Source organism: Rhinatrema bivittatum, chromosome 2, assembly GCF_901001135.1.
Source record: "Rhinatrema bivittatum chromosome 2, aRhiBiv1.1, whole genome shotgun sequence".
Classification (NCBI taxonomy): Eukaryota; Metazoa; Chordata; class Amphibia; order Gymnophiona; family Rhinatrematidae; genus Rhinatrema; species Rhinatrema bivittatum.
In genome coordinates, this window is record NC_042616.1 from 95282260 (window position 1) to 95295106 (window position 12847).

Genomic DNA, 12847 nt, shown 5'->3' on the forward strand with positions numbered 1-12847 from the left:
AATGAATCCATAACATGATTATATGATTAAGTACAATTCAATATTGATCTCTTCAGGAAGTTATATGCTAGGGGCTGGGGAAAGAACGAATACAATGAAAATGCCTTTCTTCCTGCTCTTAGCTCTAAGGGAATGCTTGTTTGAACAACCAAGTCTTAAGTTTCTTTTTAAATGTAGCGTGGCATGGTTCAAGGCGAAGGTCTGGAGGTAGCGAGTTCCAGAGTGAAGGGCCCGCTGTGGATAGTGCGCGTTTCCTCAGAGAGGATTTCGCCGGTTGGGTGATTAGTCTGTTCTGATATGCGCTTCTAGTTGGTTTCACGGATGTGTGTAGCTGAATTTGAAATGTTAAGTTGAGAGGAGCGATGTTATATAAGGCCTTATGTATCATCATTAGGGACTTGAATTGGATCCTGTATTTGATCGGAAGCCAGTGGAGATGATGAAGGATTGGGGTGATATGATCTCTTTTTTTGGCATTTGAGAGAATTCTTGCCGAGGCATTCAGGACCATCTGAAGTGGTTTGGTGGTGCATGCTGGTAGGCCTAGGAGGAGAGAGTTACAGTAATCCAGTTTTGGGAGTATGATGGCTTGTAGCACCATGCGGAAATCTCTGTATAGAAGGAGTGGTTTTAGTTTCTTTAAGGTTTGTAGTTTAAAGAAACATTCTTTTGTTGTGTTATTAACGAATTTGATGAGGCTGAATCCGTTGTCTATGATGACTCCCAGGTCTTTTACTTGTTGCGAGGTGGAGTGCACGGTGGTATCCGGACGTTGGCTAGCGTTAGGAGGTGTGGGTGGGACATAGTTTTCCGGTGCTATAATGAGGATTTCGGTTTTGTTTGTGTTTAAGACCAGGTTGAGGCTGGTGAGTAGGTTGTTGATAGCTGACAGACATTTATTCCAGTATGACATGGCTTTGTGTAGTGAGTCTTCTATAGGGATGAGGATTTGTATGTCATCCGCATATAGGAAGTGTATTAGCTTGAGGTTGGTGAGTAGTTGACAGAGCGGGAGAAGATATATATTGAAGAGAGTCGGAGAGAGGGATGATCCTTGCGGTACCCCCCTCTTGGATTCGATGGCGTGCGACTCTTTATTATTTATCCTGACCTTGTATGATCTGTTCTCCAAAAACGATTTGAACCAGTTGAATGCTGCTCCTGTAATGCCAATGTCCGTTAGGCGTTGCAGGAGCCACGGGTGGTTTACGGTATCAAACGCTGATGAGAGATCCAGGAGAGCGAGGAGGCAAGGTTGGCCTTTTTCTAGATTAAAGATAATAGTGTCTGATAGTGAGGCTAATACCGATTCGGTATTCATAGTCTTACGAAAACCAAATTGGTTTGAGGTGAGGATGTTGTTTTCGTCAAGAAATTCTGTAAGTTGTTTGTTAACAACTTTCTCCATAATTTTGGCTATCATAGGGAGGTTTGCTATGGGTCTGAAGTTAGCTGGGTCTGAGGTGGGAAGGATGGGTTTTTTGAGGAGCGGTTTGAGCATGGCTAACTTGAGTTGGTTAGGGACTTGGCCTTGGGTGAGAGAGCAGTTAATGATGTCTGCAACAGGTTTGGCTATGGTGTTGATGATCAGACTCAGTATGTTTGAAGGAATATGGTCTGATGGATGAGAGGATGGTTTTATCTTCTTGAGGATATTCTCTATTTCTAATGTGGATGTGGGCTCAAAAGTGTCGAGCACTGTTGGGGTTGTGTTGGGTTGTTGAGTGGTAGAGTGCGATGTTTGTTGGGAGGTTGAATGCGATGATTGTTGGACGGTTGAGTGCGATGATTATTGATCTGTTGAGTGCGATGATTGGGAGCTGAAGTTGATTATGTGGTTTGGATGTGTAGATGATGATCCCTTGAGGGGGGCTAGGAGTGAGGTGATTTTATTGTCAAAGAAGTCTGCTAGTTCGTTCGCTTTGTTGAGAGCTTGATCGTCTGGAATGGTAGGCGCCGGGGGTTTGGTGAGGGTTGAAACATAGGAGAAAAGAGCTCTTGAATCGAAAATGAGGTGGTGGATTTTTTGGAGAAGAATTCTCTCTTGGTTTTGTTGATGTCGTTTCTGTATGAGTTAAGGCACTCATACAGAAACGTGGGCGCCTCGGCTACTCGGGAGCTACCAGGAGCTACCAGAATCACCTCCGCCGGATGTAATTCTATTCTGTGAGGAGTTTGACCTATGAGCGGCCACGGAGGAAACACATAAAGCAGGACATCTACTGGCCAGGGGAGAACCAGGGCATCCACGCCCTCCGTGCACGTGTCCCTGCAAAGAGCAAAGAAGTGTGAAGCCTTGGCATTCTTGAAGGTTGCCATCAAATCCATGCAGGGTGTTCCCCAATGGGTACAGATGAGATGAAAGGCTTCGTCCGCGAGCTCCCACTCCCTGGGATCTAGACAATGTCGACTGAGGAAATCTGCGTGAACGTTTTCTACCCCAGCAATGTGAGAGGCCACTATGCTGAGTAAGTTCCGTTCTGCCCAAGTGATCAGTAACCGAGCTTCCAACGTTATTGGTTGACTCCTTGTTCCTCCTTGACGGTTGATATAAACCACCGTGGTTGCACTGTTGGAGGGAATTCGTACAGACTTGCCTCGGAGAATCGGAAGAAAAGCCTAAAGAGCCAACCTCACTGCTCTGGTCTCCAGGTGATTGATGGACCACCGGGCCTCCTCTGAGAACCACCTGCCCTGCACAGACTTCCGCTGACAAACCGCCCCCCAGCCGTAAAAGTTGGCATCTGTCATGACCACCGTCCAATCCGGAATCACCAAGGGCACCCCACGCCTTAAGTTGTGCGGGTTGAGCCACCAGCCCAGGCTGGAGCGAGCGTACTCCGTCAGAGGCAAATGAATATGAAACTGTTCCGAAACTGGGTTCCAGCGGGAAAGTAATGCTGATTGCAAGGGCCGCATATGAGCGAAAGACCAAGGAACCAATTCCAGAGTCGATGTCATGAATCCCAGCACCTGCAAGTAATCCCAAACCCTCGGGGATTGCTTAGACAGCAAGGCTTGTACCTGACCTTGTAGCTTGACCATATGCTCCTCCGTCAGGGATACCGTGCCCTGACGAGTGTCGAACAGAGCCCCCAAAAACTCCAAGGACTGGGAGGGAGCCAGTCGACTCTTGGTCAAGTTGACCACCCAACCAAGGCTTCTCAGCAATTGCAGCATACGATCAACTGCTTCCTGGCAACGCAATTCCAACTTTGCTCGAATCAGCCAATCGTCCAAGTATGGATGTACTAAATACCCCTCCTTGTGGAGCTGTGCCGCTACCACCACCGTGATTTGGTGAATGTCCTGGGTGCGGTGGCCAGACCGAATGGCAGTGCCTGGAACTGACAGTGGGGCCTCAAGACGGCGAACCTTAGAAACTGTTGATGATCGTCTCTAATGCCGATGTGTGGATAGGCTTTGGTGAGATCCAGAGATGCCAGAAATTCCCCCTGTCGCACCGACACAATGATGGACCGTAGTGTTTCCATACGGAAGGGAGGAATTCGCAGGCATCTGTTGACCCGCTTGAGGTCTAGAATGGGGCGAAAGGTTCCTTCCTTCTTGGGTACCACGAAATAAATGGAGTACTGGCTCTGTCGAATCTCCACCGACGGCACCGGCACAATGGCGCCGAGGTCGAGAAGCCACTGTAGTGTCCCCTGTATGGCTCAGCGCTTTACTGCCTGACCGCAGGGAGTAACCAGGAACCAGGTGGGGCTTGCTTGCAAAATCTAACGCGTAACCGTGTCTTATCACAGAAAGGACCCACTGATTTGACGTGATTTTGGCCCACTCCTCATGAAACAGTCAATCTGCCACCTACCACGGGGACCGAGGAATGAGCCGGCCGCCCATCATTGTCAGGGCTTTCCACCCGGCGTGCCCTGGCCAGATCCAGGCCTACTGAACCGCCGCCCTCGAAAGGACGGAGTGTACGACTGCTGTCTGCTGGCATTGTGACGAAAGGAAGAAACTGAACCCCGAGAAGTCCGGGGTCTCTGACCTCCTCGAAAATGAGACCTGGAGGTAAAGGCCCCTCTCAACTTTGGCTTATCCTCCGGCAGACGATGTATCTTATTCTTGCCCAAGGACTGGACCAGGTCCTCTAGCTCCTTGCCAAAGAGCAGCTTGCCCTTAAACGGTAGGGAGCCTAGTTGGGCCTCGGAGGATACATCCACAACCCAGTTGTGTAACCACAAAATCCGTCGTGCGGACACTGCAGACACCATGGTTCTGGCTGATGTGCGAAGTAAATCACAAAAAAGCATCCACACTGTAGGCAATCACTGCCTCCAGATGCCCCGCCTGGAGGGCTTCCTCCTGAGATGATGACTTGTTAGTCAGGAGCTGCTGTACCCAATGCAGACCCTCTTGCAACAAAAAATTGCTACACATCGCTGCCCAGATCCCCAGAGTAGAGACTTCAAAAATCCTCTTAAGCTGCATTTCCAGCTTGTGATCCTGCAGGCCCTTAAGGGCCATTCCTCCAGTGACAGGAATGGTGGTCTTCTTTGTGACGGCTGCCACAGCTGCATCCACCTTAGGAACCCTTAAGAGCTCCAAAGCCTCCTCGGGTAGGGGATAGAGCTTATCCATCACTTTCACCACCTTAAGGCCAAAGTCTGGAGTGTCCCATGCCTTAAAAAGTAAATCCGTGGCTGAAAAATGGAAGGGGAAGGACGAAGGAGTCCCCCGTAGACCCAACACCACAGGATCCGTAGCCCCTAGGCGAGACTCCTCCTGAGGAAGCTGAATTCCCAGCTCCCCCAAAATAGCAGGGATAATGGGTCCCAGTTCATCTCTGCGAAAAAGACGGACCGCTTTCGGATCATCACCGGCCACTCCATGGGCCCCCTGCAGACCGCCTTGCTGCTGCTTGGACTCTCCCTCCACCCCCCTCAGGGGCTGAGAAGGCAACTCCCGGTCGTCCTGATCCTCCGATTCTGAGGAAGAATCGGGATCAGCCACCAGGGTTCTTAAGGTTTTAGGTCGCTGCCCAGATGAGGGACCCACGTCGAGAGAGGGCCGAGCCTGCTTTGGAGGCTGGGGCTGGGAGTCCAGGAGGATAGGCATAAGCCTTAAAGGCCTTATGCATGAGAAGAATGAAATCAGAAGAAAATGAAGACTCTGATGATGTATCATCCGTGTCCCCTGCAGCTGCATCCTCAGCATGATGCCTGCCACTATTCGCGGGCCTGCCCCTCAGGGACTCCCCGCTGAGGGGACAAACTCGGAGGAAGGTCGTCCTCCCCAGGCGCTGTCTGCGCTGCTGTAATCGCCGACACCAAAGGAGGCAAAATGGCGCCCGCCACTGGGACCGCCGACCCCGAGGGACCTAAGATGGCGCCCGTTCCCACGTTTCTCGGAACGGGTCAGGGATTGCGGCCGGTAGGTCCCCAAAGGCGCCCATAACGGTCTGGAACCTGAGAACGACCCCCTTCGGGGTCGTGGAGGCACCCTCACCACCGGAAATACAAGAGGCGCACAGGCTGTCCCGCGATAGGCACGCTCGCGTCGCGGCGCAGGCCCGATACGTGGCATGGGAGCCAAAGAAAAACTACCACCAGCCCCCTGAAAATGCGGCGAAACAGCGCCAAAACACCCCCCCCCCCCCCGCAATCGGAAGGGCCACAAGAGTCGAGCCGCACTAAAAATAAAAAGTGTCTTTTTTTTTTTTTTTTTTTTAAGTACCTGTCCAGCAGCCTTTGGGTCCTGAATCTACTGGGGGGAGTGAGCCAGGCTCCCTGGTGTCACCCCAGTAGCTGAGTGTGCTGGTAAATGGGTCCTCAACCCGCTACTCCAGCTGCCTCTATAACCAGGGAGGATGGTTCCCTCAGGACCTCACAACCCCCTGGGAGGCGGGAGACCCTGACCTGCAGGAACACACTGTGGTCCGTCTCCTGAAAGACTGTCCCTTTCTCTATTTTTTTTTTTTTAATTTTGCCTAACTTTAACCGAAAACTAGGCTAGGCCCTAACAGACTGTAGGCTTTGCACCTCCTCCACCTGCTGGAGACAGAAGAATACTGCCAGACTGTAGGTGGCACCATCCTAGAAAAGACGGAGTTTTGTTGGTAAACATCTGTCTCCATCTGCTAGGGGGGGGGGGGGGGCAAAACCTAGGAGCTGGACTGATCCGGGTACATACAGGGAAGTACATTTATTTACGATTGAAAAAAAGGAACTTGGATATTTTATCTGCATATGAAAAAGAACTTTGAGACTCTATTAACCAATCATATGCTTTCAAGCATACATCACTTGAGTAAGTGGTGAATAGTAGCATCTTATATGATGGTCACTGCAACCGCTCAAGGTTCGGTGGTTGTTCTGTTCTTTTGTGTATGAGTGGTTTTCTTTTGTTTGTAATATCACAATGTTCCAGACCATCAGTAAGACAATGAACCTCACTTAGACAAGGGGGTCTTCTTCTCAAGAGATAAAAAATGATAGAAAACCTTGTACATATAAGGACTTGTGGAGACAACGAATCCCTATGTCTGCTGACATAAATGCTTTGAATCCAGGCCATCCAAGCATAATTCAAGCAAAACTTGCTAGGTACAGCATGTATTCCAAGCATAGCCAAGTATTTCTTTCTCAATAAGCAACCAAGGCACTGTTGGCAAATAAATAAAACCAAAATCTTTACTGTCTTATCCTTATAAAAGAAAAACATCTAATGTGAGGGCTCAGTCCTGTGTTTGTGTCATTGATGTTTTGATAGACAAGCTAAGAAAACACCTGGCTGTGTTTGTAGTATTGTGAAAAATATTCCACTCTCTTAACCCCTTCTAGATAAACTAATACACAAAACATAATTAGTGCCTTCAATGTGCTTTGGGTTTATGCCTGATATTTAAATATGCCTTATTCAGCTAGCACAGGGTCCTGATTTCTTTCCTTCTCCTATTTATCACTGCATTTCATTTATTATTTCATTTACTATATTTATAAATCACTTCTCAGATATAATCACCCAAAGCAATGTATAGACTTCAAAGCAATGTATAGACTTCAGTGTGTATATATATATATGATACATTAAAAACAATCAATAAAAATTAACACAGATTAATACAACACAAAAACTAAACTCAGATAGAAATATACACACACAAAACATTATGTTACCATCAAACTAAGCAGATCATGCTCTTTCTGTCCCCATTCTACTTCTCTTATTTAGTTTTTACAGGACATTAACCAGGTCTTTAATTCTTTAAAAAAATTGCAAAAGACCACTTTCTTCCTTAAGCTGAAGAGGGAGTATATTCCACAATTGTGGGAAAGTTGCTGAGAAAGTTCTATTTTGTAGACGTACATGGCATCTCTTCTTCCTCCCTCCTTCAGCACCAAGCCTCAGATTTTCCTCCTTGCAGTGGTATAGGGCACAGACTTCCCTTCCCATATATGCTCTCTCTATCTTTTCTTTGCTCTCTTCCTCCTTCTCAACTTTTCTCCCCCTCTCTCTTTGCAATCTTTCTGTACACTTTTTCCTCCTCTGTTTTCTCTCTACACCATCTCAAAAAAAAATCAGGAGACAACTACACAATTTTAAACTTTAAAAGGTTCTACTATTATATGGTCACCTTGATATAGTGTTGAGTCTGAGAAGGCTCAAAACCAGTAAGTAACACTAAAGGTGTCAAATCTGGAGCAAGCTTTTTGGTGGGAGGTGGTATGTCTTCAATCCTACAACACAAAGAAATGAATCATTTATCAATTAAATGTAAAAGGAAACCATATTACCATGTATGTAATCATAAATTACATTTATCTATTTTCAGAGTAGCAGCCTCAGATAAAGAAGCAAAGGTATAAATGTGCATAAAGAGCACCATCTCAATTTTAAAAACTAAACCAGCATACTTTTTCTTTAACAAATATCTGTTTGCTAGAGCCATATGTTGTGGAATCCCATCTTTATCTTAGAAAACTACAACTAGAACTATACTACAGAACACCAATCTCAAATAATGGAAAATAATAAGACGTCAATATTCAGTGGCACAGCGAGAGGACAATTTATCCATCTAAAATACCATGCATATTCAGGAAGCACTGCTGAGATTCTCCACTGAATATAGCCAGACAGAATTCTAGTTTGCTGGATCAACCTATCTGCTAACGTTAGGACTGCTCTCTGGCACAACCAGACCTAGCTGGATAAATTATCTGGCTAATACGAAATTAGCTGGATAAGTTATCTGACTACCTTAACTTTACCCCAGAAAGCCTCCAACTTATTCAGCTAACCCGGAGTCATTCACAGTGGCAGGAAATTTAAAACCAGTGGTTTATCTAGCTAAGTCCCAAACTTAGAAGGACAAACCATCTTAATTTTGACCTTATAAAAATCTGAATAACTGAGCACATTATTGCATCATATGAGTTTTTCTACTTTTGATGCAAGTTCATTCTTTTTATTGACTATGGGGTTCAGTAATGCAGTATTATTACAGTGGGGGTGAATTTTCAAAAGATTTACACATGTAAAGCAGAGTTGCTTACCTGTAACAGGTGTTCTCAGAGGACAGCAGGATGTTAGTCCTCACACATGGGTGACACCATCAGATGGAGTCCCGGTCCGGAATGTTGAGCTCAAAGGTTCTAGAACTTTCAAACATGCCCTACTGAGCATGTGCAGCTGTAGTTATCACCCTACCCCCTAGGCAGAGTCCTCAGTCCATTATATAGCTCATACAAGGAGAAACCAACTCCCAGGGGAGGTGGGTGGGTTTCATGAGGACTAACATCCTGCTGTCCTTGGAGAACACCTGTTATAGGTAAGCAACTCTGCTTTCTCAGAGGATAAGCAGGATGGTAGTCCTCACACATGGGTGATTCCCAAACTATAGGCTATCCGAGCAGTACAAAGTGGGAAAACACACAGTGCTAAAAGCACCACTTCTCTCTCTTTTGCTTGTGAGACATTCGACCCACAAAGGGGTCTAGGTGGGAAAAGAGTTGGATTCTACAAAAAGAAAACCATAGAACAGACTGAGTCACAAAACCTTGATGCGTAGCTGAGGCGCCTAAGGCAGAGGAGTGATGCAAGTGCCAGCAAGAAACATAGTCAGCATTACGGAAAACATTACAAGCAGGGTTTTGGATCAGTAAATCCTGATAACAGTAGATCTAGAACCTCCTGAATACAGGAAAAAGTCTAGAGATGTGAACAAGAGAATAACTCTTGGACAAAGGCCGCAAGGTTTCCTTCAGAGTTAAAAGATAACTGAAAAACCAACTGGGCCCAAAGACACTGCGGTCCACTGCCATCTGAAGGACAGAATGCATCTGCAGAAGTACGCCTATGTTTGGCTGATAGGCACAATGGGCAGAAAAACCCCAAGCAATGCTTGGACGAATAATCAGCAACAATGGCAAGGTCTATGACAACCCTGTGTGCCAATGTACCAGACATAGCTGACCATGCAGGACACATCAAGAGTTACAGGGGATGAAAGGCAATCCCTGCAAGGAGATAAGTTAGGCCTGAGGTTCACCCACAATGCACACTATCAAGGGCAGGGCTATCCATTCTGTCTACAGGATATTTCAGGTGAGTGGGAAGGCACTTTGGACAATCTAATGAAGTGAGAAAAGCTAAAGGCAGTACTAGCCAAAACTTGGTGAAAATATAGGGAAAAAGGGGTGTATCTTTCCCTGCAGCATACAAGAAGGTATACCACGAATGCCCTAGCTTTTCTTCCCCTCCCCTCGACATTCCAACTGGAAGTCAGAAGGAGCCAAGAATATAAAGAGGCACAACGCTGGACTGCAGAAGTAAGAACAAGTCGCTAGATTATATATCTCAACCCCAAGCGAATAACTCACTGCAATTCCAGTAGGGAGTTACCCTCCGAGATAGAGCCCTCAGCCTGCTTGGAACAGGGAAGAAATCCGGAAACACTCCACCAAGAGACAGGAAGCCGGAGTGCAAGTGCAAAGACCTGTTGAACAGGATTTCTTCACCGGCCTGGAAACCCTAAGGGTACCAGGGCAGGGCCAGTGTGATCTTGAAACAGACTGCCCACGAACCTGGCTTAGGTATTAATATCTCCGCCATGATTACATAGGGGTCATTCTATATCAAGTGGACCAGGAGACCATACTCAACCTCCTCCAAATCAAACAAAATTTTGCACGGATGCTCTCAAGAGTCTCAAACAAAACCGTACTAAATTTTTCACCTGGTTCTCCATTGGTTGGAGAGCTAGAGGCAGTTGAATGGAGGTCACCTCCGAGTACCATGCTCCGCGCAACCTAAAAAGGCCATTTAGTCCAGGTGCTGTAGCCCGATAACACTCTCAGGGGCCTGAAATTTTATGGATTAGAACAACCCTTAGTGTTAAGTCCCAGTGCAAACTTTGCAACATAATGGGGTAGATTTTAAAAGGTTGAGCGCATGTTATAAAATCCTGGGCCGGCGCACGCGCGCAAGGTGCACAATTGTGCACCCCCTTGTGTGCGCCGAGCCGCGCTGCCTTCCCCCGATCCCCCCTCCCCACCCTTCCCCCCCTACCTTTTCTTTGTTTTCGTTTTTATCTCGAAACTTACTTCAGCCGCTGTGCCGGGAGCCTGACCCCGCCCCCGGACCACCCCGCCCCTTTTTGCAAGCCCTGGGACTTATGCGCGTCCCGGGGCTTTTTAAAATAGGCCCGGCGCACGTAACCTTTTTAAAATCCGGCCCAATATGAGCTTGCCTCCCATATTATGGGCCAGCAAAGTATGTGAAAATTTTTCAAAAGAAATATAAGGCCTACTGTGACTCCTCATTGCTCCTGACCTATACTTTGATTCAGGCCCTGACTGGACTGGTAGTCATGGCCCATGGCATATACATATAAGATTTCCCCAAGAGGCTTTACAAGCAACTGGAAGCAAAGATAGAATTACATAAAGACACAATGATATTTTTTAATGCAAATTTTTGCCAATTTTCTGGTGCAAATATCTTTACTGTGTAGTTTTTAAATCTTTTTATGTCATTTGAAAGGGCATGTTTTTCCCTCATAAGTTGCCCTGTTTCATTTTTAACCTGATCTTGCTTTGGTCAGTATTAAGGCCCCAATGATATACATCATTTGTATGCATAGGCACGGTATGTTAAAAAGAGGCATCTTTGGCGTCCTGCTGTATAACATGCAAATGAGCTAGAGATGTGAAATTCTACAGTGCGGTGAAGCTTGTTGTGCTTTCCATGCTTGATATTATGACATCTTGCTTCGACATACTTTCATAAATGACCCCTCAAAATGGAAATTTTATTGTGCTGTGTCATTTACTGCATGCAAGCCTGAACATGCAGAAGTATCACCTTTACAAGGAACTATGGTAATGTCATGTTAGCAGTGTGTTGTGGCAGAGATTTTGGGAACATGCTCTGACCTGTGACAACATTATGCTCTTTGTGGTATCAAACTTTTCTTTGCCCCAAAGGAGGACCCTGAAGCAATCAGAACTGTTCAGGATGAGCGGTTTAGCAAAGGTCATGCAATTGCTGGCACAAGGGAAAAATCATCGATTCAAGCCCATTGATGCAACTAAAATTTGCATTAGCAAAATTTCGAATGACGTCATCTCATTCATTTTATGTGTTCTAGAACATGAATGTGAATGTTTTCATGCCCCTCAAGTATCCAGCTTCCAACCTGGTCAGCATTTAGCTTGCATCTATGATAATTTCTGGTGGACTGGAAATATATGCGAAGTCTCAACTGAGGAATGTGTTGTCTTGGTCAATTTCTTGCACCCCCAAGGTCCTGCCAGGTCATTTTACTGGCCGCCCTGTAGAGACACCTGTTGGGTTCCAGCAGAGCACATTATTGCTACTCTTGATGCACCCGTAACAGCTTCATCAGGCAGGCAGTACATTTATTCATAAGCCACTTTATCACGCATTGATGGGATGTTCAAAAGCATGTGCAAGGCAGGAAAAATCACTAAGTGAATTTTTGTGAAATCTGCAGTTTAAACAATTCTTGTATGTAGTGTCTTACCTTTTTTTTTTTGCTTTGTGCTTAAATAAAATAAAAGCTCGGAAACCTGTGACTGCTACCTTGGTCTGGATTGGCCCCTAGGCGATGGGGTTGTCAATTTTGCTGAACTGGCAGTGGCTCAGCCACCACTGACCAATGCAAAGTAACAAATCAGCATACAAAGTTTTGCACTGACTTTGATGACTAATTTGTGAAAATATGTCTAAACAAATATGTGTCAAAAGCTAAAACTGTGGTAAGCACGGTAAACTGAGCTGCATTGTAAAATTTCACATCTCTAGCTCATTTGCATGTTTCACGGTTGGGAACCAAAGATGACTCTTTTTAACATAGCTGCGCAAAACAGAACCCAAAAGTGAAATAATCTATATTGCATAAATAAATAACCATCTCACTTACACTCCAAGAATGAAAATAAAAAAGATTATTAACTCACATTCTTATATGGTGATTCATTTAACCACTACATGACAGATGATCATGAGCACTAAAATTGGGTTTAAAACACAAATTTTGTTGTGGACCCAGTGCTGTATTAAGATCACTATTTGTGAAAAGACACAATCGTATTAGGGACATTCTTTTTGATTTTCATTCTTGGAGTGTGAGATGGTTATTTCTTTTTAACATAGTGCATTCATGCATGCAAATGATGCTTGTATTTCAGACTGTAATTCTGATTGTTGTAGGAAAAAAGGTGCTCTTTCAAATTACATTAAAAAGAAAAAAAAAGAAAAACTACACAGTAGAAATATTTGCACACAAAAATGGCAAACATTTGCATAAAATAGTGACATTTCTTTATGTGACTATATCTTTGCTTCCAGTTGGCTGCAA

The 12847-nt window shown here is 45.5% G+C and overlaps 1 protein-coding gene across 1 annotated transcript in view; it reads right to left on the reverse strand.

Moving 5' to 3' along the window:
* Positions 1–12847, reverse strand: part of PAXIP1 (PAX interacting protein 1) — a 211567-nt gene that overhangs the window by 31378 nt on the left and 167342 nt on the right. Inside the window, exon 15 of the mRNA XM_029588458.1 lies at positions 7598–7700. Within this exon, the coding sequence (XP_029444318.1) occupies positions 7598–7700 (103 nt within the window). The remainder of the gene's footprint in view (positions 1–7597; positions 7701–12847) is intronic.